Here is a 26,916-nt window from a genome sequence, read left to right as displayed (position 1 = left end):
TGCTAGTTAATGAGTAGGAAAATTGCTTAAATGTTAATTATTGGTGAATAAAAGTTTAGGAGATTATCTAACAAGAAAAGGATTAGGAAAGAATCAAAGGAATGGGTTGTCAAATATTTTTAAATCCTAAAACAAGGGTGGCCGATTTTTTTCTACTAAATAAATGGGGTAGGAAAATTTTTTAATTATCAATTAATGAGGATTAAAAGTGTAGGAATTATCAAACCAAAAAATGATTAAGGAAATGATATCAATGGAGAGTTGCCAAAATAATCAAGATTGGGTTGGATAATGAGGGGGCCGAAATTTTGAATGCTAAATTAGGTAGAAATATTGCTTAATTCATGTATTTTAAATATTTAAAGTTTTATCTACCCATTAAATATTTTAGTGAATTAATTAATTAGTTAAGGAATAACATTATCTTGCATGAATGGCTAGATCTTTAAATCTTAAAGGTACATTTACTATCATGTTAAATTATAATTTCTTAACTAAAATAAGTCTAGATTAACTTATCTCAATTGGTCACATATTTTAATTTAGGCTATTAATTAAATTATTGGACATAAAGAATTTATTTGCTACTTATCTCAAGTTAATTAAATAATTCCCTAAACATTCTTTTATTTTAAAATGACTTATTATTTATCTTAAATAAATTCTAAGAACATTTTCTTAATATTAAAATTTATCTCTTTACTCCAACTCCGGTCCGGCCTCACTTATTTAACTGAAAATGTAGTAATTAAACTACTGCGTAAAATAATTAAATTTAAAGAAAAGCATTTAAATACTCATGCAATAAAAATCATTTTAATTTAAATACTAGGAATTATGCATGACTTATACGTAGTCAAATTTACGGGCTCTACAGTCACATCTCAAAATTTTCGAAATTCTCCCTAAACTCTTCCTAGAATTTTCGAAATTTTGCTCTCCGAGTTCTGTCAAGTAGCGAAGCTCTACTGCAGTTCAGACCCAGAAGGAAATTCGAAGTACGTTTCTCTTCAGATCTGAGGTAAGTGAACTTGTTTTAAAATTTAATTTTTGGTTATGCATATTTTCATTTTTCGAAAATTCGGTCGAATGCAAATTTTTCTTCTACCCCCTTCTTGATACGATTATCGTATTTTTTTGTGTATGTATTATGAGGATTCGATTGGATATGGGTGAGAATCCCAATATGACATGTTTATGGCCTTTACATAGTGGGATTGTAACGGTTATATGGCATCGCCCCCTTAGATGAGTAAAAATTAAGAACTAATATCAGTAAACCATGAAAAGTAGAGGAATCTCAGTTCTTGGATAAAAAATGTGTTGATATGAATCATGTGATGCATGGTTTGTGTTTTTTAAATGTATATATATTGTTATGTATGTACTCGAACGACCTCCACTTGCTAAGTGATGACCATATCACTCACCTCTTAATATCCATTTCCAAATTAGTCTACAGAATAGATTGAAGAAGAAGAGTCGGACCAGTTCTGCTGGTGATATGCGAGAATATCACTTAAAGTATACGTTTTATTTAGGTTGTAAAACGTTTCAGCAATATTTCTATCGTTTTCAGTTACTTTGTTGTAAAGACAATGTTATTTCTTTGGAAAATATGATATAAATTGGTTTTGGTTTATACTGTACTATGAGACTTGTTGTTTTCCATTGTGTGATTGCTAAAAAACGCTGGTGTTGACTAACCCCGGTCCCGGGACGTGACATTTAAGTGGTATCAGAGCCGGCCAAATTACAAAGGTTATATCCTTGTCTTGATTTACAGTCGTGAACAGGTCTATACCAGTCGACATGTCATTTTTGAATGATGAGTCATTACCTTATTCTAGTGTATTTTCTTTTACTCCAATTCTTCCTCATCAAATGAGACAAAAATTTCACCCATAGTCCTGATGAATTCTCCTCCACAGTTCATGTCTCAAATTTCTTTTTCATACCGCACACCACCTGGCTTCTGTTCATAATCCAGTTGGGGAAAAATGTTTACAAAAAAAATTTCGGTCAAATTTTGGATCAAGGCCAATGTTATCCCCTCCAAAACGGCCCAACGAGTGATTTTCACCACTTTTATCATGAGGTAGGGGTCAGAATCGTGAACATCTTTCGTTTAAGTATCCAAATTTGCGTTTTTGCCATTTTAGGAAAACTTTGTAAAGCCTACAACTTTTCGTAGGAAACTTCGAATTTGATTCTGTCGATTGTTCTAGAATCTTGTAGACATATGCATCAAATCCATATGTGTATCTCCAAACTTTTCATTTTTGGAAAATTTTTGAAAAATATATATATCAGTATTTACTCTCTTCTATTCTATATAATTGAACTTATTCTGAGCCTTTCCATTTTTTCTTATGATTTCAAGAAATAGCTTCATCAACTCCCTTACGACCCGTTCTCGGGCACATGCTGTCATCCGTTTGCAAGAGCTTGACCTCAAGTGCCAAAAAGGCCTGATCAAGCGCCTTAGAGCCCAACTATAGGAAGAGAGGCAGGAATGCGAAGCACGGGCCGCATCCAAAGCAGAGCAGCTTGAATGGCTAAATAATACAATCCACCAATATGAACAATTGAGAGGTGACAACATAGCTCTGAGAGACGACATAGAGACCAATAATTACCTAGAAGAGAGGCTGCGTAAGGACTTGGAGTGATACGAAACAGACTTGGACAAGGAGAAACAGCAGAATGATAAGGATAAAAAGAGATTGAGGGAATCATGTGATGCGATGAATAATATCTCGGACGTCACCCACCGCTTGATCAAGCAATCTGAGGCACTAAGGAATCAGAATCAACACACCCGTTAATCGCTCAATGAGGCTAATGTAGAGATACAAGGGTTGAAGACGCAGGTGACACAACTCACAAGAGAAAATACCTAGCTCATGCGGTTGATGGAGCAGATGCAGAAAAAAGAGCTTGAGTATGAAGAATCTGTAGAGATAGAGGCGGAACCCATAGAAGCTGTTGGGAATGGAGAGAGTAGAGTATAGTGTCATTGTCATTCGCACTTTTAGTACTAGGAGTTTCTTTCCACATTTTGTCGTTTATTTCATTGTCATTGTCTTTCGCACATTTTGTTTTCAGTACTACTTTTGTTATTCCATTCAGATTGCCTATTTTATTTAATTTTAAGCTGTCAATTCGTGTAACAAATTCTTATAAACCTTTGAATTGTAGGATGGTCGGCAGACCACCAAGGCAGAATCGTAACCCCCGCTATGCCAATACAACCGTAGCAACGAAGAGGATAATGGACCTCCGCCAGCATTCAACATGAACCAAGCAGATCTGATTTCCATAGTGGCAACAACACTGCAAGGATTAGTGAATCCGAACGCCAATTAGCCACCTCCACCTCCACCTCCACCGCTGAATAGAATCAAGTTCCACCATGAATCTCTTCGCAAGAACAGATACCCAACATTCAAGGGGACGCTGATCCTGAAGTTGGCCAGAGTTGGTTAAAAACTATAGAAACTCAGATGCGACTGTTGGAAGTCCCCGAGGTACTTAAGGAGGATGCGGTCGTGTATTTCCTAGAAGAAAAAGCAGGCAAGTGGTGGGAAGCAATCTCGTCAGCCATGACCGCTGATGTACCAGTCACATGGCAGCACTTCCGAGATTCCTTCCTGAAGCAATACTATCCAGCCGAGGTCAAACTGCAGAAATTGAGTGAGCTTAAAATTTTCACTCAAGCCCCAGATCTGTCAGTTGTAGACCACATCTCCTAGATCAATGCCTTTGGATCATATGCCCTGACAATCATGGCAGATGAGGTCTTGAAATTTCGCTTCAAGAAAGGATTGAACAGCCAAATCCATTCGGCTTTAGCAGTCTACCAGCCAACCAGTCAACCAATTTTTCATATCTGATGGGCACGGCTATCCAAGCCGAAACCGACATCCAACGAAAAGAGGGGGAAAGCAAAAATAAATGCCCTCTTATCGGTCAACCTTCTCAGGGCGTACAGAATTTCAAAAAGCCCAATCACTCGGACAGACCTCCCACAGGGCAATTTCCCACCACGAACTATCAAGGACCCAGGTCATGCCCAAAATATCATTTTGGACACACCGAGAGTGCCGAAGAGCCATCGACATGTGCTTTGGATGAGAGAAACCGAGGCACCAAATTGCAAAGTGTCCTAAAGCCGCCAACCGAGTAGCTGGGCCCAACAAAGGAACATGGCCAAATGGGGGAGCGGACCCCAACAAGCCGAAGGATAACACACCTAATGCCAGAGTTTTTGCCATGACATAGGAAGAGGCAGACGACGCCAATGAAGTCGTGTCAGGTACCATCCTAATTCAGAAAGTGCTTGCTTATGTGTTATTTAACTATGATGCTACACATTCCTTTATGGCTAAGAGGTTATCTAAGAACTTAGGACGTAAGCCCGAGAAACTAACCGATCCCTTTCGAATATCCAGACCTACAAGTAGGGCCATTGAAATTCATGAAATTCACAGAGATTGTAAAATCAGTATCGGTAATTAGACCTTCAGTGCCAACTTGATACAATTGATTATGACCGATTTCGACATCATTCTAGGGATGGATTGGTTAGCAAGAAACAATGTGATGGTAGACTTTAAAGGAAATAGAGTTCAACTTTGAACCCCAAATCAGGAGGAAGTCGAGTATCATGATAAATCCAAGGAACAGAATTCACTCTTTTCCGCTTCCCAAGTATGGAAAGCCATGAAATCCGGAGAAGATATCTATCTAGCGATGGTCGGCGAAGTAAAGGGGGAAGTCGAACTCAAACTGGAAGACATCTCGATAGTACGAGAATTCCTAGGTGTTTTTTCAGAAGAAATCTCTGGGATAGTCCCGGACCGCGAAGTTGAGTTCGAAATCAACCTGGTTTTGGGTGCTGTATCAATTTCTAAGGCACCTTATTGAATGGAACTAGCCGAACTCAAGGAGCTAAAGGAACAACTTCAAGAATTTCTAGATAAAAAGAAAATTCGATCGAGTATGTCCCCATGAAGAGCTCCAGCACTCTTCGTAAAGAAGAAAGATGGAAGTATGAGATTTTGCATCGACTATAGAGAACTAAACAAGATCACAATCAAGAACAAGTACCCTCTACCGAGGCTAAACGACCTGTTTGATCAGCTTAAGGGAACCGCAGTCTTTTCTAAGCTGGATATGAGGACAGGCTATCACCAGTTGAAGGTCAGGGCTGAAGATATCCCCAAAACGGCCTTTCGAATAAGGTATGAGCATTATGAATTCATAGTGATGCCTTTTGGCCTAACGAACGCGCCGTCAGCATTCATGGACCTGATGAACATAGTATTCAAATCATTCCTGGATCAATTCACAGTAGTATTCATCGACGACATCCTCGTCTATTGCCCTAACGAGAAAGTTCAAAAAGAGCACCTCCACCTTGCTCTTCAAACCTTAAGATAAAATGAGCTCTATGCTAAGTTCAATAAATGTGAATTCTGGCTAAAGAGTATATCCATTTTAGGACATGTGAATTCTAAGGGTTAAAATTGAACTGCCCCATGAGTTAAAATATGACGGAATACTACAACAAATGGCCAAACAAATAGATATCTTCGATTTAGTACCATTTTTTTTTTAGAAAAAAAGTAATCGAATATAGAGAACAATCAAAATATACCAAATTTAAGAAGGGCAATTATTATAGACATATTTTGGTTCAATTACTTTCACTATTTTAGTTGTGTTCGGCTAGGTTGATTATGTAGCTTGAATGAATCAATTTATTTATTTCGACTAGGATGCAAATTTTGGATAGTTCAAAAATTTCGATTAGATCGGTAACTAAACTGATCGAATGCTAACCAATTGAAAAGAGCTAAAAGGGAATTACATTGTGCTTCTATTAATGAATTTCAACTTTTTTGATTTGCTTTGATGGAAAAATTGAAGTGAATTAGAAAATCTCACGGATCTATTTATTTGAGACAGGTCGATTTGATATAGTAAAAATTGTTGTAATTATTATTGAAATTATGTGGCTGGTAGTCTTTACAATTTCGAGTCCAATCCATGTCCAGTCACATAATTTCAACAATAGTTATGATGGGTTTTAATTAGATAAAAGGTCAAATCAAATACATATTCAATCCAATGTCACCTTAAAAAAAAACAACTTTTTGTTTGTATGAACAGTTATATGTGGTTATTTTCTTAAATTTTAATATGACAATTTCAATGTACCACTTCCAATGATTAAATATAAGTCAATTTTATAAAAATATGCATTTCAAAGATATTCCAATGTCAAACTATTGCTTCGATTAGACTAAACATTCACACGCAACCATCCTATTATCCAAATTCAAAAGAAAGAAAGTTTACCTGACCAATGATAAATGATTTGATTCTCCATTCAACGTCCTTATTGAGTTAGTATATCACACAATATTTGTCCAGTAACTCACGAGTGTAGTCTATAGACTACTACGTTAATCCGAGATTTACTCAATACACATCGAAAGAAAACGACCGTAAATTACATTGTGATAATAAAATGCACCGAATTTCAAATCAAATCATTGTATTTTATTTATTTAAATCATTAGCTTGGCGTGCAGGAAACTCTAAACCAAAAAACAATAAACACAAGACATAACTCGCATTCTATATAATACATACATATTCTTATCCCATAATCATAAAATTTTTCACACTAACTTCCATTATCCAACTAAATTTTGAGCGAAGTAACTCAGAAAGGAAAACGAAAAAACCCAGAAAAATTTCCATGGCGACTACAGAGACAACCGAAAAGGTGGCGCAAGAGCCCGAGAAGGTTGCGCCGCCGCCGCCGGAGATGAAAACTTCGGGGGATGCGGTGCCTACCAAGTACTTTGCATTGCTTGAGGTTGTGCTGAGATTCTTGTTGTTTGCTTCGGCACTCGTGGCTGTGTTGGTGATTGTCACAAGCAAGCAAACGGAGCTGGTTCCAATATCGCCATTTCCGCCATTTCCTTTGGCCCTAAGGGATGCGAAATTTAATCAATCCCCAGCATACATGTAAGTTTTTTTCAATATATATACATATATTTCATCTAAAAATACATGAAAGATAAATCATATTTTTAATCAATGATCAATTTTGTGAGACAAATATCTGATCGACTCATGAGAAAATAATATTTTTTATGTAAAAATATTATTTTTTCATCGTATGTATAAACTAGGTCGTCTCGTCTATCGAATATAAATCCATGAGACTGTCTCCTAGAAGACTTACTCTTATTTGTTTTGTCCATATTATTTGAGATCAAAACCCGTTTCTTCGCGTATTTTTCCTTAATTTAGTCGTTAACGAAAAATGTTACTGAATTTTTAATTTCAAATTCTCTTTTGCATAGCTAATTTGTCCGTCTCCTTCTCTTATGAACCCAGTCCGTTGATTTTTTGAAATATTAAATGGATTTAATTAACAGTTGGACATAATAATTTGTTTGACCATTTCTATGGAAAAATATTCAAGTTTTGGTAAGAGTGCACTAAAACTATCAAACTCTAAATTAAATATTAAAACAATCGTAATCTCTATTTTATATATATATATTTATTTATTTATTTATTTATTTATTTATTTATTTATATTTTTGGAATTGTTAAAGGCACTCCAAAAAATTATTCTTACACTAAGCTTTTATCATTTTTGTGTGGTATTTAAACCATGAAAGTGGAGTCTAAGAATAAATTTTTGAAATCCCAATAACAATGTGAAGTGAGAATAAACATTGGAGTGTCGATAACAATTCTCATTTTTTTTTTTTCAGTTTACAATTTCTCTGAAAAAAGTAATAGAATAATTAAAGGAACCTTAAAGAAGAATGACACAAATTTCAACTGATGAAGAAAAGAGTTTTGAAAAAGGAAAGATTCTGATCTTTCAATAATTTGATTAGTTAGTGTGGAGAAAAAAGTTATTAATGGTGCCAAATTAATGAATTACGAGATTTTTGAAATGTTTACGTACGTAGCTAATTATTGAGTCGAGTTTAAATAATAAATTTTATTTATTTTTATTCTTTTTTTAATATAAAAGTATTCCAACTATTCCTTTTATGGTCGATAAAAATAAATTTGAATCGAATAATAGGCATTTCCATGCTTATATCAATAAGAGTGTATGTCTTTTGTGAGACGGTCTCACGAATCTTAGTGAGACGGGTCAACCCTACCGATATTCACAATAAAAAGTAATACTTTTAGCATAAAAAATAATACTTTTTCATAGATGACCCAAATAAGAGATCCGTCTGACAAAATACGACTCGTGAGACCGTCTCACACAAATTTTTACTTATCAAATAATTCAATCAATTCTTGCATACGAGAAAAAACATTTTAATCCGTAAAATATTGGCATCACCTAAAATGACAAGACAACAGTAACAGACTGAAAACTTGTCATATACATTCACGACTGTCTAGGGACCTTTCTACTTAACAGATTTGTTATACAATACACATTTATTATACACACACATAGCGATGGTTCATGTTCATCGCCGTTGCGGGACGGCCGCTTTGGAACAGGAACAACTGTCTTTGTCACGCCCCGAGCCCAGGCCCATGGCTGCGTGACTGTACAATGGGCCCCTATAGCAACTAATTCGTATTCGTCCTTGCTTTACGAAGATGATTAACCCAAGTTGCTATAGAAGTCTATTGTAAGCCATTATAAACTCATTTTAAATATTTAATTTTTAAGATGTGTGACAAGAGTATCACAATCATCCCTCCTTCAGAACGCGACGTCCTTGTCGCGGCCTGACCCCTCGATCCACCAGCACCGAGAATCTAGATGTGACTCCTACAGGATCAAGAGGTGGCTCCCGTCATGTAGCACTTTGCCTTGCAGATTCAAGAGGTGGCTCCCATACACGTAGCATTTTGCCCCGCATAGCACTTATTTCCCGGTGTTCCATGCCGGTGACCGGCTCTGATACCATGGGCCCCTATAGCAACTACGTGACTGCACAATGGGCCCCTATAGCAACTACTTCGTATTCGTCCTCGCTTTATGAAAATGATTAACCCAAGTTGCTATAGAAGTCTATTGTAAGCCATTATAAACTCATTTTAAATATTTAATTTTTAAGATGTGTGACAAGAGTATCGCAGTCGTGTCTAAGTTTTATGCTAAAACGAGTGAGTTACTGGAACGCTGTTATTGTTGGAATATCACATATTTATTTATGTGCCTTCACGGAATTGAACGGGCCGTCACGGTTGTTTTAATTAGGAATATTATTTTCGGTGCAGATACTTTGTAGCAGCACTCTCAGTTACAGGCTTTTATGCCGTCATCTCCACTCTATTATCCTTCTACTCCCTTCTCAAGCCTGGCTGCTTCACAAAGGCACTTTCTCATTTTGTCATAATCGACGTGGTAAGTTTAATTTCAATGCCCCTGCTTTACTAAGATCTTGAAAAAGTTTATAAGATGTACAAATTACAATCATTTGACATACATTTTTTCGTTATATAACGAACACGGACACGAAATAGTTTATAAAATGTTATGTATAGCTGCCAGATATTTTACTCAAAAGAAATATAATTTAAGGTGCTAGCACATAAGTTTAAATCAAACAAAAAATTGTGGGAGCTAGATTTCTCGTTTATTTACTAGTTATTTTCTTGATGAGATGTTCAAAAATAGTGGAAATGAATGCACCAAATGCGACGATGTTTTGTTTTGCAGCTGCTGTTAGGAATTGTGGCTTCAGCAACTGGAGCGGCCGGTGCAGTCGCTTACATAGGTTTGAAGGGCAACTCCCATGCTGGCTGGATGAAAGTGTGCAACATATATGATAAGGTCTGCAGGCACTTTGGAGCTTCTGTGGCTCTCTCCTTGTTTGGATCCATCGTGCTCGTGTTGCTTGTTTTGCTCTCCGTCTACGCCTTGTCCAAGAAAATACCGAAATAGGGTCGCGAATAATCGAACATGTGGTGTGTGTCAGTGTGCATATTTATATGTGTTTCTTGTGGAGTTGAAGAATGAAAAGAACTAGAATCTGTATGTTTAATTTATTTGTTATGTATATTTGTTGACGTACGTATCAAGTACTTGCTTGAACTTCAACTACTGGATTGTGCATTTTTAATGTGTGAATTTCCAATAATCGGACAAAATTTGAGGAAACTATTTAATCTGTGATCGAGATAAGGAATATCAGGCTTTGAATATTCACACATCATTAAGTTTTAAACATTTATCACAATAAGATTATGCAAAAAATGCAGTTACTTTCACGCCCCAAGACCGGCAGCCATAAAACATGAGCATTCTTCTTAGCGTCAACCTCAACATTTTACAGGTGCAGCAGATCACTCTGGATCTGGATCAGAGTAGGAAATGAACAACAGCGATTTGGAAACAAACTAAACCAAAACGTGGTTGTCTGATGATTTATATAGGATGTTTTTGTATGTTTTGAAGTTAAAATGTTGATGACAAAGATTATAAGCCAAAATGCAACGATTATGTTATGTCTACGAATGGTTCGTTCAGGATACCTCTCCAAATTACAGCGATTGTGGTATAATTGCAAGTTGCACGAAAACAGATCAGATTGCTGGAGGGAGGAACAGAGTTTTTTGTCTGTANATACATAAAAATACATCATGACAATAAATCATATATATTCACTTATTTATATGACATTTTTCAATCTGCGGAATAATGACAGCTCTCTTAAATGATAAATCGGTAAAAATATTTTTCATCCAACTATCATTCAAAATGAAAAACAATAAAAATAAAATTAACAGAATAGTGAATTATACCAAAATCAAAACTAGTACTTAAATGGAATACACATAGACAAACGTCAAATAAAATTCTCTTAAGTTACTAAATTATCATAATAATGTTAAAATAAAACCATTAAAATTTTTATTAAGTTAAATATCACTTTTGTTTTTGCTAAATTTTAACTCATTGCGGATTTTATTTAATTTCTATGTTTTTTTAAGAATACATATTATAGATAATTAATTTTATATCAGAATCAATCATTTAAATTAATATTAGTGATTAATAATTTCAGTGAAATAAAATTTTAACATATTATCACTCAAATAAATATGTATAGTAAAACACAAATATAAATAAAATAACATATAATACTCAGTTAAAAAATATTATATGTAAAATTGTAATATATAATAAATGATAATTCATATTTATTATAAAGACTATATTGATTAAATTTTTTTTAAAGATTATATCATAAATTTTGTTCAAAAGTAGAAAGTAATTTTCATTCTTTTTAATTTATCCTTACTTTTTCTCTTTTGAATAAAATTGAAATAAATCAAACTAATCAAATTATAATATAAATAAAATATAAATTTTTTTTGCAAAAAAACACATAGAATTTACATGCACGTAGTGTTCATTTTTATTGGAAAAATATCATAAGAAAAATGACATTTACTGACACGATTTTAATGAAACTTGTAGAAAAGTGTAAGCTTGAGATAAATATTGAGATATTAATTAAATATCATAATTTATGAAATTAAAATAAAATAAAGTATCATATTAAGGTATTTTGTAATATTTGTCGTTAATTCAACCAAATAATGAAATAAGGTTACTATCATTTTCAATCTCAATCTTTAAATTTATTTTTCTCAAATAATTTACAACACGTTATTAATTTAGTTAAATTAACATAATATTAATCGAGGTATACACGATCACAAATCAAATGATCTCATCCGAAAGCAAACCGATATACTATCCTAACCACACTTTATCTCAACTATTTCATCATGAAAAATTTTGAGTGGAGGTGACAGTGACAATCATTTACCCACACATACGCTCCGTTGAGTTGCAATAATGTAGGACCGAGTGCTTACCGCTTTACCAAAAGCTATAGCTGGTGGTAATGGTGCAACTTAAATCTTTTAAACCGCACAGCTGCTCAAGCACCACGGCTCGATCGCTCTACCAAGCAGGGAAAATTATTGCACCAAACAAATAATAATAATAATAATAATAATAATAATAATAATAATAATAATAATAATAATAATAATAATAATAATATACTTTTATTAGTAATCATGACTTAGTTAATGTGGTGTGGTACATCAGTAATATTTAAACAATGAGGTTAAAAGTTCTTAATATAATAAAACTAAAATAAATATAGATTAATATATCATTCGGAAGAGGAGAACTTAAAATAACTATCAAAATAAATCTTTGGAAACTAATATAATCTCATAATTTGTGAAAAATGATAAATATATTATATAGATTAAATGAACTGTAAAAAAGATGAAGGAAAAGAAACGGTAACAAAACACGAACCATCGATAAATTAAACTAATTAAATCAAAGAAACTAACATAACATCAAAAAATTAAATAAAAAAACTCATAGAAAGAGGAAAATAGATAATCACTAAAATAAAATGAAACACTAAAAGATCCAATGCATTAAACAAATTAATGTAATAAAAGTAAAATAAATATAGACTATATAGTTTGGATAGGGGAGTTCAAAATAACAATCAAAATAAATTCTTAGGGACCAAGATAAAATCTTCAAATTTTGTGAAAAGTGACAAGAATTATTAAATAAAAGAAACCAACGTAACATCAAATAATTAAGTAAAAAAACTCATAGAAAGGAGAAAATAGATAATAACTAAAATAAAATGAAACACTAAAAGATCCAATGCATTAAACAAATTAATGTAATAAAAGTAAAATAAATATAGACTATATAGTTTGGATAGAGGATCTCAAAATAATCATCAAAATAAATCCTTAGAGACCAAGATATAATCTTCAAATCTCGTGAAAAGTGACAAAAATTAACCGATATCTGAAAAAAAAACAAGAATAAGCCATGTAGAATCGCAAGGTTATTAAAAGTAAAATAAATATAGACTATATAATTTGGATAGAGGGATTCAAAATAACCATCAAAATAAATCCTTAGAGACCAAGATATAATTTTCAAATTTTGTGAAAAGTGACCATAATTAACCGAACTTTGGAAAAAAATAAGAAGTCATGTAGAACCACAAGACGGAAAAAGTAGAAATGAATTTAATGTTTTCAATGAATATTAATGCTCTTATGTTAATAATAAGTAATTAGTTATAGTTATTTAAGATAAGCAAAAAAATTACAAGTTAACCCATATAAGAATACAACTTGTTAAGCTAGATAAAGAAGGACATATAAGAAAATTCACAATTGGAAATGATATATTTATATGTAAGTGGATATATAATTATATATAGACCCTTGCAAATTCCCAAATGGCTATGGTCTGAATTAAAAGGAAATTTAAGACAAATTTTTTGAAGTGAGGAAAATATTAAGCAACATGTGACGTTTGGATTTGTTGTATAAATTAAAAGATTAGAATTACACTATTATCACTTGGTAACTTTTAGTAAAGTTATAACAATCTTTCAGTCCGGTATATCAACTTGCTGCTTGCCGTATGGGAAACTCCAACCAATCAAACACACCCCTTTCTATATAATACCACACATATTCTTATCCAATAAACATAACATCTTTCACACTTAAAACTTTTGTTATCCAACTAAAGTTTGTCTGCAATAAATCATTAAGAACAAGAAACACAGATATTTCCATGGCAACCACAGAGACTACGGAAAAGGTGGTGCTAGTGTCCGAGAAGGCGGAACCACCACCATCGGAGTCAAAAACCTCGGCAGATGCTGTGGCTACCAAGTACTTTGCCTTGGTTGAGGTTGTGTTGAGGTTATTGTTGTTTGCTTCGGCGCTTGTGGCTGTTGTGTTGCTCGTCACTAGCAAGCAAACGAAGATATTGCTGTTTCCTCAATTTCCAATACCGTTTACGAGGGTTGCCAAATTCAACCACTCACCAGCTCTTATGTAAGTTATATTTCGTCTAAAATCTGCATGGCATGCGGATGGATTGTAGCTTAATCGACACCAAGATCTCAAATTTAAGACGAGGTTTCAAGTTCAAGATATACCAGTAACAAACCCTTCACCCAACTACAAAAAAAAATTAATGGAGTTGAATCTGATTCTTAAGTACTTGTATATGTGCAAACTAGTGTGTAAAGTATAAACTGTACGATTAGATTTTGGTTAAAAATTTAATAAAAATACGTTATTATGACTTTTGAAATATTATATTTGCCATATTTTATATATATATATTTTAAAATCAAAAGAAAAATTTGTCACAATTAAATGAACTTGATATATATTCTCGAATCTGCAATAATTTATTTAGTTACTGTGCAGAAAAGGTATATTCCCACCAAAGATTTATTAAATCTTTGACAAATTTCCTTGGTGGCTGCCAGTATTTATTCAATCTTTTCCAAATAAATATTCTTTACTAGCCCATTATGATTTGATTAAAGTACAAGCTTATGTAGTTTAATTCCTGATTTGAGTTCGAATCTTAAATATTTATTTTTCTGAATTTAAAATTATTTATAAGCTGAATTTTCATCTTATTTATTTCATTACTACTCAATCAAGCTTGACTAGTTTAATTTATGGTAAATAAAAAATAAATTTTTAATGTAATAATAATCATAATTAAATCAATTTTTTTCCCTAAATATAAACTTTATTCCACTACAAAATATTCCCATCACCTGAAATGAAAAGACACATGTGCACCCAAAAATATCGCAAATAAACTTTGGAATTACTCGACCTTTCTATTCAAGACTTTTTTCTTCAATGGGGACCCTTCGATTGATTGGCATTCATGGAGTACGTATAAATATATGTATATATAATATATTCTCACTCAAAAAAAACTAAAAAATATGTAAAAATTATGGATTTTTTTTTAAATTTGAGACAAAATTTGTTACAATTGGATCTCGAAATCTCGCTCCAAGCATCTGAAAACTTGGTGTCCGTAGACATGGAATGATTTTAAAATTACTTCAAAACTAAGATGTTGAACTCTGTGCAGATACTTAGTTGCAGCACTCTCAGTTACAGGCTTTTACGCCATTATCTCGACGCTATTATCCTTCTACTCTCTACTCAAGCCTGGCTGCTTCACAAAGGCGCTGTCTCATTTTGTCATACTGGATGTGGTAAGTTTTGTCACAACACCCGTCTGACGTCTGTCATACATAGAGCTTCTCTTAAGTTTATAAGATGTTACAATCGATATACTCAGGAATTTGAGTGGTAAATTGCGAGTATGGATACAAGATAGTTTATCATTGTGTCGAGTTTGGCTTATACGGGCCATTGGAGTCAGGGCATTAGTTATCAAAAAGAAAAAGAATTGAGGTAATAATGAATGCAACAAAAGTGACAATGTTTGTGTTTGCAGTTGCTGCTAGGAATTTTGGCTTCAGCAACTGGAGCTGCCGGTGGAGTTGCTTACATTGGTTTGAAGGGCGATTCCCATGTTTTTTGGATGAAAGTGTGCGACAAATATGGAAAGTTCTGCAGACACGTCGGAGCTTCTATCGCCATATCCTTGTTCGGATCCATCGTGCTCGTGTTGCTTGTTTTGCTCTCTGTTTACTCCTTGTCCAAGAAAATACCGAAATAGGGTAGGTCGCGAATAATCAAATGTTTGTTTTGTGTGTGTGGTTGTGCCTATTTAGATGCGTTTCTTGTGCAGTTGAAATACTAAAGAAAAGTAGAATTTGTATGTTTATTTGTTCTGTATATTTGTTGTTGTACCGTGTACGATTGAACCATTGAATTATGCAGTTTTAATACGTGAACTTTCATTACGCAAAGGATTAGTGTCAACTCGAGTGAATGAAACAAAGGCTTGAGAACTATGATAATTAATGCACATGAAATTCAACAATTCATGAAAGATGATAATGGTGTGCAATGAATTCCTCCAAAAAAAGACATATTCAACATCTAATAATTAAACATGACACCAGTTAATAAGAAGTTATTATTTGACGGGAGTTGCATCAAAAATTAACTAGCTGATATTTTATTTACAACAAACACTCGATCAGATTTGAATTTATAATAGAGCCAACGGGCTAGCGGGGACGGACTAGCTCGCAACCTTATATTTGGTGGGTGACAGGTTGACCACCAGTTTTTAGTTTTATTAGACGGACTAGTCCACAACCCACCATTTAGCTAAGTGAGTGGGTCCTCATTGAGGTCTAGCCCATTTTGACGGTTCTATTTTTAAGAAAAGTTTGGGGTTCTTGTGACCTGGATATTTTTCCATCTTATCTTTTTATGAAGTACGATTTTTAAATTTCAGTTTAATGGAGTTAAACTTTATCTTTAGAAGACATCTTTCGAGCATACTTCTCTTCAAGGCTTCATAGTGATTGCGACAACCCTACTTGGCTCCTCCAAAAGAATAATGCCATAGAAAAATTTACATACAACATCAACGTGTGAAGGCTTTATCCTGCAAGATAAACTGATGATCATGACAGTGATGACCGAACTTAAACCCTTTCGCCCTTATCCTGCAACTAAATATTGGTTTAGCTTCACGCTCCTTCGGCGTATCAAACACAATATATGGATAGCTGACTCATCTTCCGACTCTCATGGTTATTTCAATCAATGAAGTAAAGGTTTACAGGTTGCTAATGGAAAACATCTGCCTAATAGATGCGGAGGTATGTCAATCGCCATGTGGTTGTGTTAAGTGAGTAATGGGGCCCACGTAAATAAAAAATTAAGAAAATTTGTATCCCACATCGAAAGAATATGAAGCTGGACGAGTGAATTAATTATAAATAGAGCTCAATTCCTTCAATTGTTGTATCTTAAAATCAAAAGTTTTTCAGTTTTGATAAAAAGAGAATGCATAAAAAAAGTGTGTATTTTTTTCTTGAGTGCGGGAATTCTCTTGTGTGAGTTAGAGAAATTATTTATCTCGGTATACTCGGGTTGGGAGTGTGAGAAATATTGAGTGTATTGGTGTATACACTTGTTGTAATATTTCTTCCAGTTATAAAAGTTGCCCGTGGACGTAGCCTATATTGGGTGAACCACGTAAATCTTTGTGTTCTTGTTGGTTATTTTATTCCGCAATATTTGGGTACTATTATCATCGTGATCGACATCTCTTCGGTGTAATTCCCGAACAACTGGTATCAGAGCCTTGATGTGAAAATTCTTAAGAATTCTGAGTATGCTCTGTGGTTGCAACTTTGTCTGATCTTCCACATCAGAAAAGATTTTTTAGATTTTTTGCTAAGGCTAGAGAAGTGATGGCCGGAAATGATGGATCGGGACCGAGAATCAACAAGTTCGACGGAACAGATTTTTCGTTCTGGTGGTTATAGATAAGAGATTATCTGTACAGTAAGAAGCTGCATCAACCTCAATCAGGAAAGAAACCGGAAAAGATGGAGGATGATGATTGGGAGCTCCTTGACCGACAGGTTTTAGGTGTCATACGATTGACCCTAACAAAGAACGTGGCACATAACGTGGCGGAGGCCAAAACCACGGAGGAGATGATGACCATTCTATCAGACATGTACGAGAAGCCATCAGCAAACAACAAAGTACATCTCATGAAGAAGTTATTCAATTTGAAGAAGTTATTCGACTTGAAGATGGGAGAAGATGCTTCGGTGGCAAAACACATAAATAAATTCAACACGATTGTCTCCCAGTTGACATCGGTGGACATCAAATTTGATGATGAGATTCGGGCACTTATTCTTCTGGCGTCTTTACCAGACAATTGGGAACCGATGCGGGCAGCGGTTAGTAACTCTGTTGGAAAAGGAAAACTACAACTCAATTATGTTAGAGATCAAATCCTTGCTGAAGAAGTTCGCAGGAAAGACTCGGGTGAAGCAACATCATCGAGATCTGCTCTAAATCTTAATAACCGAGGTAGAGACAGGAGTGGTGAAAGGAGTTCCAACCGATGACGCGGTAGATCCAAGTCAAGAAATGGAAAAGACAAAAACATCTTTGAAAAGAATATGAAGCGCTGGAGCTTTGGTGAGACTGATCACCTGAAAAAGAACTGCAGATCAACGAAGAATAATGCCAATGCTATCACTGAGGATAAAACGTCCTGCCCTTTCTTATTGCTTTAAAAGTACTAGAATTTTTTTTTTTTAACTTCACATAGCATTCAGCCGAACCATAAAATTTCATAAAATATTTTTGACATCATTTTAAAATAAACAACCAACTAACATTTTTCTAAATCTAAAAATAACATTTGAAAAGTATAGCCCATACTATAGCCTCTCAAAAACCACTCATAATCATGATAAAAGTCATAAAATCTTTTAACATAAATCATAACATATATGCGGAAACTAGAGTCGGTCCTCGGGTCATGTGCACCTCCAGTCCAGTCGGATCAACCATCAAGACCTCCATTAGCATTATCATGATAACCTGCATCCATCACACCTAGTGAGTCTAAAGACTTAACACACCATAATCTTTATAACAAATAATACATATAAAACCACATGCAACAGTGAAAATTACTTGTACTTAAAATATCGTTTTCATGAAGATGCATAAACTTTAAACATGAACATTTTCTTAAACATTTTCATGATGCAAAAAATTTAAATAAAAACATTTTCATGACATGCATAACATAAACCTTAACTTTTTTCCTTTTTTCCTCAACATGACATAACATAAAACATTTTTCGTGATCATAAACATTTTTCTTTTCCTTTTCCTTTGTTGAATTCAGATCGTTAATTGTGACTTTCCTCACATAACATGATCGATGGATCCATCTAAATATAACCACAGTACTGGGCGGCGCGGACATCAGCGACGCTCTCACCGGTCAACTGAGCCTTGGCCTAACATGATCGAATAGAAATACGATCGTCGGGGCTCCCTCTGGGGCCTTCTCCCATAAATGGGCTCCCTCTGGAGCCTTCTCCCTCACGATATTCCCATTCTTCCTCAAATCTCATAACCTCATATTCGCAATAATGGAAACACGATCGTCGGGCTCCCATTGGGACCATCACCCTCACGACATCGCCATTATTAACGAATTAGTCACAATCACTTCACCTCCTTCAACATTTTTCATTCACATCACTTTATGAAAATCATGAATAACCTTTACATTTTTCATTTTTGAAACCAAGCATGCAACATGTATTTTAAATGTCTTCCTTAAATCATAAAATCCCATAGACATTTAAAAATCATAATTTAATCATGAACATTTCATAAACATTTAAAAATAATCATATATCATGAAAATAGCATTTAGGGCACTGCCATGACGTTTACTAATTTTCAGGTGTAAAAAGACCGTTTTACCCCTGGACTCGAAATTTTTTGCATTTGACTTTTTCTTGAATTCATTGACTCTAACATGTCCCAAATAATTATTTAAACCTAAATTAATTTTCCCATAATTTTATTTAGCTTAAATATTAGACTTTTTCATTTATCATCTATTAATTGTTTTGACGGTGTTTTAATCCCGAAAAATCCCAAACTTTAATATAAAATTCATAAATTAAAAACTTAGACTTTTAATAATTATTTAAGCTTAAATATAATTTTTCATAATTTTATAAAACTTAAACTAGGCTTTTCAATTAACTCGTTAATTAGCGTTTCGTGCGGCGATTAAATCCCGAATAAATCCATAACTCATCATTTTGATCCCAAATTTTAAACATAGCATTTTTAATATTTATTCTACTCTTCTAAGTCATGAGCCACCCCCGTGGACCCATGGATTCAATTTTTGTTCTAAAATTCGAAATATTGACCACTAATCAAAACCACCGAGCCATCTCCCAATTTACTCCAGCCGCGACCAAGCCACCTTGAGCCAAAACCTAGTCAACCCAGCTAGGGACCCTACTGTGCAAGCCCAGCCCAAAAAAAACAGCCTTGGCCCACTCCCAAAACCTGCTGAAACTTGAGCCAATATTCTGCATGTGTGCGTGAGTGCCTTCTAGCCTATCTTAGGACTCCTAGCCAACTAGGATCCCTCCAGCCCTTAACCACTTGACCCCTCATGACCCTAACCTCCCCTGGCCACGCCCAGACCTAGCCCAGACCAGCTCATCCCCTTAAACCCAGCAGCGAAGCCACTGAACCTTGACAGCAACCTCACGCTCAACTTTCTGCCAAATTCTTCTCCCTCACGTTTTCTGTGTTTGGCTCGAGCCCCATCGAGCCACCCTGCACCAACTCATGGCCAGACCACCTAGCCCAGCCATCAACCGAGCCATTCCCTTGCAAATCTCGGCCAACCCCCATCAATTTACGGGAAGAGTCCTTTACTGCGTGGACTCTTCCCTAGCCTGATGCACGAGTCCTAGCCATGCTAGGACTCTTCCTAGGACCTAGCCCCGTCCCAAACTAGCCCTCCTCAAGACCTGGTCAAGCCCCTAAGCCCCATGCAAAAGAACCGACCCCATGCCCCTTGCAAATACAACAACACCTTCGGCCCCTTTCTGTATTTTTTTCTCGGTGGTTCCAGCTTGTTTTCTCTTCTTTGTGCAGCCTATTGGTGTGATTCTAGACCTTTAAAACTTGTGTAAAACTTGCCCCTTAACATCCTAATTCATGGCAGCCCCTTAAACAATATAAAAACATGATTTTAAAACATGGGATCATGAGTTTTCCTCTTGTTCATGCCACAATTTCGAAAATACTGAAAATAAGTTCATGTTCTTCGAGCATACAATATTTAAAACAATATATGATATGATGGATGAGAAAAGGAGATGTATGGCGTGCCTTTGCGTTTTAAACGCACGAAAAACCGTTGACGACGAAGAACGGATCGAAACCAAGGCTTGCTTCCTTCTTGAACCCTTCGAAAAAAGACTTCTGAATTTTTTTTTGTTTGTGATGTGCCGTGAGTGGTGTGCACTTGGGAAGAATTCTGAATTTTTAAAATTGTGAGGCGTGAGTTTTTGTGTGCAAGCATAGGGTTTTAGTGTTTTTTTTTTTTATACTAATTACTCCACTAACTAGGCTTTAGGCATTTTAAGCTTCAAATTAAGCCCATTAGTGTTTGATTAGGATATAATTAAAACATTAAAAAGGTTTTTCTTTAATTAAATATGTGAATTTATTAGCCGGGTTGCTAAAACGTTCGTATTTTTGTTGAAAAACCAACACCGATAAAATTTACGTCCCGACGTATAAAATCACCTCAAAACCCCATATTTTTAAAAATGATAAAAACAACACCCATAATTTAAATAATTAAAAACAATTATTTAATAAAAAATATTTTACAATTTTTCAGCCCTCGGTCTCCGTTCCTCGATCGCAACTCGAATAACCTTTAAAAATATATTTTAAACATGCGAATATGCACAACATAATTAATTAGTGCAATTAAAACATTTAATTAAAATACAAAAGAATTTAATAATTACATGCACGTTGTTTGCGTGGACCTTAAAATTTTCGGGGCGTTACAGAGGAAGTACATGATGCTCTGCTATTATCCATGTAAAACCCTGTTGATTCTTGGGTTATGGACTCGGGAGCTTCGTTTCATACCACTGGTGATCGCGATGTATTTGATAATTACATCGCTGGCGATTACAGAAAAGGTTTTCTGGCTGATGGAAAACCTTTGGAAATTGTTGGTATGGGTGATGTACGGATGAAGATGTCAAATGGATCTGTCTGAAAAATCAACAAGGTCAGACATGTACCAAAATTGACATGCAATCTGATCTCGGTAGGACAGCTCGAAGATGAAGGCCACAATATGACCTTCGGTGATGGTTCCTGAAAAGTGAACAAAGGAGCCATGATTGTTACTCGAGGAAAGAAAACCGGAACACTGTATATGACTTCCAGTTGCAGAGACACATTAGCAGCTGTGGATGCTGGAGCTAATTCAAGTCTATGGCATTATAGACTTGGACACATGAGTGAGAAGGGAATGAAGCTGTTGGTGTTAAAAGGAAAGCTACCAGAATTAAAGACTGTTGAACACCAACTATGTGAAAGCTGTATCTTTGGAAAGCAGAAGAAGGTGAGCTTTTCAAAAGACGGTAGAGAACCGAAAGCAGCAAAGTTGGAGCTTTTTCATACTGATGTATGGGGACTATCTCCTGTGACATCCTTTGGAGGCTCGAGATACTATGTCACATTCATTTACGATTTGAGTAGAAAATTTTGGGTTTATTTTCTGAAAAAATAAATCTTATGTTTACGGACCTTTAAAAGGTGGAAAGCCATGGTGGAAAATGAGACCAACTTGAAGGTGAAGTGCTTAAGGTCAGACAATGGTGGAGAATATGAAGATGATGAGTTCAAGAAATATTGTGCACAGAACGGGATCAAGATGGAGAAAACCATTCCTGATACACCTCAACAGAATGGTGTAGCTGAAAAGATGAACAGGACCTTGAATGAACGCGCAAGGAGCATGAGATTGCATTCTGGATTGCCAAAATCATTCTGGGCTGATGCTATTAACACTGCAGCATATCTGATCAACAAAGGACCTTCGGTACCACTGGACTACAAAATACCCGAAGAGGTTTGGAGCGGCAAAGAAGTAAACCTTTCTCTGTTGAAAGTGTTTGGATGTCTATCCTATGTTCATATTGATTCAGCAAGCAGAACAAAACTTGATCCGAAATCAAAGAAGTGCTTCTTTATTGGTTATGGAGATAATGAGTTTGGTTATCGTTTCGGGGATGACAAAAATCGGAAGATCATTAGGAGCAAGGATGTAATCTTTAGTGAGCAACTTCTGTACAAGGACAAGTCAGACATTGGAGCTGGAGATGAATGTCCTGAAGTCAAGAAGACTGATGAAGTGCCATTGACATATATTCTTGTGAATGAATCGAAAACCAGTAACCAGGAAGGTGAAGAAGAAACTGCACAAGATGATGACCCACAAACTCCTGTGATTAAACTCAGGAGATCTTTGAGAACCATTAGACCACCTGATAGATAATCCCCTGCACTTCACTATATTTTGCTGACAGTCAAAGGTGAACCGGAGACCTATGAAGAGGCAATGCAAAATGATGGTTCAACCAAGTGGGAGTTGGCCATGGAAGATGAGATGGATTCACTGTCATCCAATCAGACGTGGGAGTTGACAGAACTTCCCCAAGGCAAAAAAGCGTTACATAACAAGTGGATGTACCGGTTAAAAGAAGAGCATGATGGTAGCAAGCGGTACAAGGCAAGACTTGTTGTAAAAGGCTTCCAACAACAGGAAAGAATCGATTACACCGAGATTTTCTCTCCGGTGGTTAAATTAACCACTATCAGGACAGTACTTGGACTAGTGGCGAATGAAGACTTACATTTGGAGCAGTTGGATGTAAAGACTGTGTTTCTGCACGGTGACCTAGATGAAGAAATTTATATGAAGCAGCCACAGAGCTTTGAAGTACGGGGAAAAGAGAGAATGATGTGCAAACTTCAGAAGAGCTTGTACGGTCTCAAACAAGCTCCAAGACAGTGGTACAAGAAGTTTGATGGATTCGTGAGTGAAAATGGTTTCCTAAGGTGTCAAGATGATCACTGCTGTTATGTGAAAAAGTTTGACGGTTCTTATATCATACTACTGCTATATGTAGATGATATGCTGATAGCTGGAGCTTGTCTGGAAGAAATTGATAAACTCAAGAAAGATTTATCAAAGGAATTTGTCATGAAGGATTTGGGTGCTGCAAAGAAAAGCCTTGGAATGAGGATCTTTAGAGACCGGGTGAACGGATTCTTGAAGTTATCTCAAGAAGAGTACGTGAAAAAGGTGGTTAGCAGATTTAATATGGATGAAGCTAAATCTGTGAGTACTCCTTTGGCTAGTCATTTCAAACTAACTAAAGCACAATCACCATCGACGGAGCAGGAGCAGGCTTATATGAATAAGGTTCCTTATGCTTCTGCTGTCGAAAGCCTCATGTATGCAATGGTGTGCACAAGACCAGACATAGCACATGCAGTGGGAGTTGTGAGCAGGTTTATGAGTAATCCAGGAAAGCAACACTGGGAAGCAGTTAAGTTGATTCTCAGGTATTTGAAAGGTACTGCTAGTTGTTCTTTATGCTTCATGAGATCAAAATTTGGCTTACAGGGTTTTGTCTATGCCGATATGGGTGGTGACCTGGATGGCAGGAAAAGTACTACTGGATATGTGTTCACATTAGGTGGTACAGTTGTAAGCTGGGTGTCTAAGCTGCAAAAGATTGTTGCGCTTTCGACTACTGAGGCTGAATATGTTGCAGTTACAGAAGCTAGCAAGGAGATGATATGGTTGAAATCCTTTCTGGAGGAATTGGGTCAGAAGCTTGAAGATAGCACATTACACTGTGACAGTCAGAGTGCTATTCATTTAGCAAAAAATCCTGTTTATAATGCTAGGACAAAGCATATACATGTTAGGTACCATTTCATCAGATCAGTGCTGGAAGATGGAGTCTTGATGCTGAAGAAGATTCCTGGAAGTAAAAATCCAGCCGATATGCTCACGAAGACGGTAACCATTGACAAACTGAAGTTGTGTTCAAAGTTGGACTGCAAGAATAAATGAGGAGATATGAGCTGCTGCAATGATGATGTAAAGACGTAATTGAAATCAAGTCTTCAAGTGGGAGAATTGTTAGGTGAGAAATGGGGCCCACGTAAATAAAAAATTAAGAAAATTTGTATCCCACATCGAAAGAATCTGAAAGCTGGACGAGGGAATTAGTTATAAATAGGGCTCAATTCCTTCAGTTATTGTATCCCAAAATCAAAAGCTTTTCAGCTTTGATAAAAAGAGAGTGCATAGAAAAAAAGAGTGTATTTTTTTCTTGAGTGCGGGAATTCTCTTGTGTGAGTTAGAGAAATTATTTTCTCGGTATACTCGGGTTGGGAGTGTGAGAAATATTGAATATATTGGTGTATACACTTGTTGTAATATTTCTTTCAGTTATAAAAGTTGCAGTGCTCCGTGGACGTAGCCTATATTGGGTGAACCACATAAATCTTTGTGTTCTTGTTGATTATTTTATTCCGCAATATTTGGGTACTATTATCATCGTGATCGACATCTCTTCGGTGTAATTCCCAACAGGTTGCTAATGCTCCACAAAAATACCATCGCAAGTTGAACTTCAACAGTGCTTATAATTTTCAAAACATTTTGTAAAGAGTTGAAGACCATTATATATAGTTCAATTATAGGTACAAAAATAACTAAACGGCACAATTAATGATCGACTGTCTTCATGACAAAGTGTTGCAAAGAAAATGTAACATATGCCAACTGTTAAAAACACATGCTGATAGAGATACAGATGCTAGGAAAACAAAGCCAATCATATATACTCTGAATATGCCCTTCCTCGATGAAGATCGATGGTCCATTAGATTTTTGGATTTGTGTAACCCAGGCTTATTAGCTTTTGCATCAAGATTTTCTCAGCTTTTGCCTTAACACCCCATTACAGAAGACAAGAGAAACAATTATGACAAAGGCAGAAGGACCAGTAATGAGATCAACCAAGTAGCAACAACTTTGAAAATAGTCATATAGTAAACTAAAGACCATTAGAAAGAAAAATTTGCAAGACTAATATAAACTGGGGAGGGTTAAGACTAAGAGAGGTAGCTAACCTCAAGCATTAGGCTATTCTTTGGAAGATTACAAGCAAGGACGATATTGAGATCAGTCTTTAGAACTTAGCATCGAGTCATGCACACATCAGACAAAATACCCAGAGGAAGACGAAGTAAAATAACGTTAATCTAACTATAGCTAATCGACGTGCGATGCCAGATCCAGTGTTATCACTAGTCCATCCAATTACATAGGTCACATTGATTTTATCACTCTGTTCATGATCACAAACAGGGAAACAAAAAATGATCTATGGTCAACTACTCCAACACTTAAAATTGCTGACTGCATTCAACAACTTTATTAACTATACGATAAAAAAAATTTATTCAATTCATTCCTCATTTGGAAGTTAGAGCGATTTTGAAGAAAATTTGGGCAGCTGTACTGTAGAGGATATATATTTGGAAGCTAGAGGTGTGCGTTTGGGGCTGCATTCACATCATCGGGCCAAAGCCCACGTCGGGACATATGGCAGTGGATTGATAGATAATTCTTATATCAACATATTGAATTTAATTGGATGAAATATATTTTAATACGATTTTATATTATTACCATATTTAAATTTAAATAAATTGATAAACTTTATGTTGTTTGCATTTAAAAAATCGTAAATTCCAAAATATTGGATTTTTTTTTCATATTAATCTTTTTCTATTCATGAAGAGTTTCCATTTTTGTGGGGATGAAAGAATTCAAATAAACCGAGTTGATGACGAAAATTGAATGATACATATTAAGTGACTGACGAATAAACATGGTCATTAACTAAATGAAATCCAAGAAAATATTGTCGCAAATTTATGTAAATTCAATGTTTTATCATGTTAGCTGTCTTTTTATAATTCACGAAATGATTATGAATATCATCGAATTCGAATCATGATCTTCAATAATCATTATTTATTCTTCAAAGTGTAAACTCTGCGATTTTTTCATGTTAATGTATAATATATTTGAGCATCAAACAGGGGAATATTTGTTTTTTGATGGAGTGATTTGGATTTGAGAGTGGATTTCAAATAAATGGATTTGAAATCTCCTGTTCATGGTGTTGGATCTCGGTTTTCTCGTGCCCAAAACGCAGCGGAAGTTTTAATAATTTTTAGATCTTGACATTCAAGATATATTTGGAGCATTCGTATGGTTTAGATTAAATAAATAATCATAAAGAGTTAGAAAATTATACCTTTGTGAATTAAATCACTTGGCTCCAACTACATCGGTATTAGCGGACGTAGCTCTTGTTGTAAATCCCTACGAACGTTCTTCGATTTCCGAATCATGTCCACGAC

At 35.2% G+C, this 26,916-nt stretch overlaps 2 protein-coding genes and 2 long non-coding RNA genes across 4 annotated transcripts; 3 read left to right on the top strand and 1 right to left on the bottom strand.

The window, feature by feature from the left end:
- The first annotated feature begins 6,673 nt into the window (after nt 1-6,673).
- On the top strand, nt 6,674-10,142 carry LOC140978810 (CASP-like protein 1). The gene is made up of 3 exons (XM_073444038.1): nt 6,674-7,044; nt 9,298-9,424; nt 9,740-10,142. Exons 1-3 carry the CDS (start codon nt 6,773-6,775, stop codon nt 9,962-9,964), a joined length of 624 nt encoding a protein of 207 aa, XP_073300139.1. The 5' UTR covers nt 6,674-6,772; the 3' UTR covers nt 9,965-10,142.
- A 3,393-nt stretch (nt 10,143-13,535) lies between these two features.
- Nucleotides 13,536-15,797, top strand: LOC140978326 (CASP-like protein 1). The gene is made up of 3 exons (XM_073443259.1): nt 13,536-13,935; nt 15,008-15,134; nt 15,380-15,797. Exons 1-3 carry the CDS (start codon nt 13,670-13,672, stop codon nt 15,602-15,604), a joined length of 618 nt encoding a protein of 205 aa, XP_073299360.1. The 5' UTR covers nt 13,536-13,669; the 3' UTR covers nt 15,605-15,797.
- Nucleotides 15,798-16,238: 441 nt separating this feature from the next.
- LOC140979517 (uncharacterized) lies at nt 16,239-25,286 on the top strand. Its single transcript, XR_012175755.1, has 2 exons — nt 16,239-16,683; nt 25,073-25,286. It is a non-coding gene; the product is annotated as an uncharacterized lncRNA (long non-coding RNA).
- Nucleotides 25,140-25,697, bottom strand: LOC140979516 (uncharacterized). The gene is made up of 2 exons (XR_012175754.1): nt 25,615-25,697; nt 25,140-25,430 (listed from the first exon to the last, which is right to left on the bottom strand). It is a non-coding gene; the product is annotated as an uncharacterized lncRNA (long non-coding RNA).
- Between the last annotated feature and the right edge of the window lie 1,219 nt (nt 25,698-26,916).

The sequence above is a fragment of the Primulina huaijiensis genome, chromosome 6, assembly GCF_012295235.1.
Source record: "Primulina huaijiensis isolate GDHJ02 chromosome 6, ASM1229523v2, whole genome shotgun sequence".
Classification (NCBI taxonomy): domain Eukaryota; kingdom Viridiplantae; phylum Streptophyta; class Magnoliopsida; order Lamiales; family Gesneriaceae; genus Primulina; species Primulina huaijiensis.
Note: the sequence above shows the minus strand (reverse complement) of the source record. Positions and strands in the feature narration are given on the sequence as shown.

Bases quoted from the DNA above. Each gene is read 5' to 3' on its own strand.
- LOC140978326 (XM_073443259.1), top strand. From the start codon at position 13,670: ATGGCAACCACAGAGACTACGGAAAAGGTGGTGCTAGTGTCCGAGAAG. The intron at 13,936-15,007 runs GTAAGTTATATT...AACTCTGTGCAG, and splicing joins AACCACTCACCAGCTCTTAT to ATACTTAGTTGCAGCACTCT. The intron at 15,135-15,379 runs GTAAGTTTTGTC...TTGTGTTTGCAG, and splicing joins ATTTTGTCATACTGGATGTG to TTGCTGCTAGGAATTTTGGC.
- LOC140978810 (XM_073444038.1), top strand. From the start codon at position 6,773: ATGGCGACTACAGAGACAACCGAAAAGGTGGCGCAAGAGCCCGAGAAG. The intron at 7,045-9,297 runs GTAAGTTTTTTT...TTTTCGGTGCAG, and splicing joins AATCAATCCCCAGCATACAT to ATACTTTGTAGCAGCACTCT. The intron at 9,425-9,739 runs GTAAGTTTAATT...TTTGTTTTGCAG, and splicing joins ATTTTGTCATAATCGACGTG to CTGCTGTTAGGAATTGTGGC.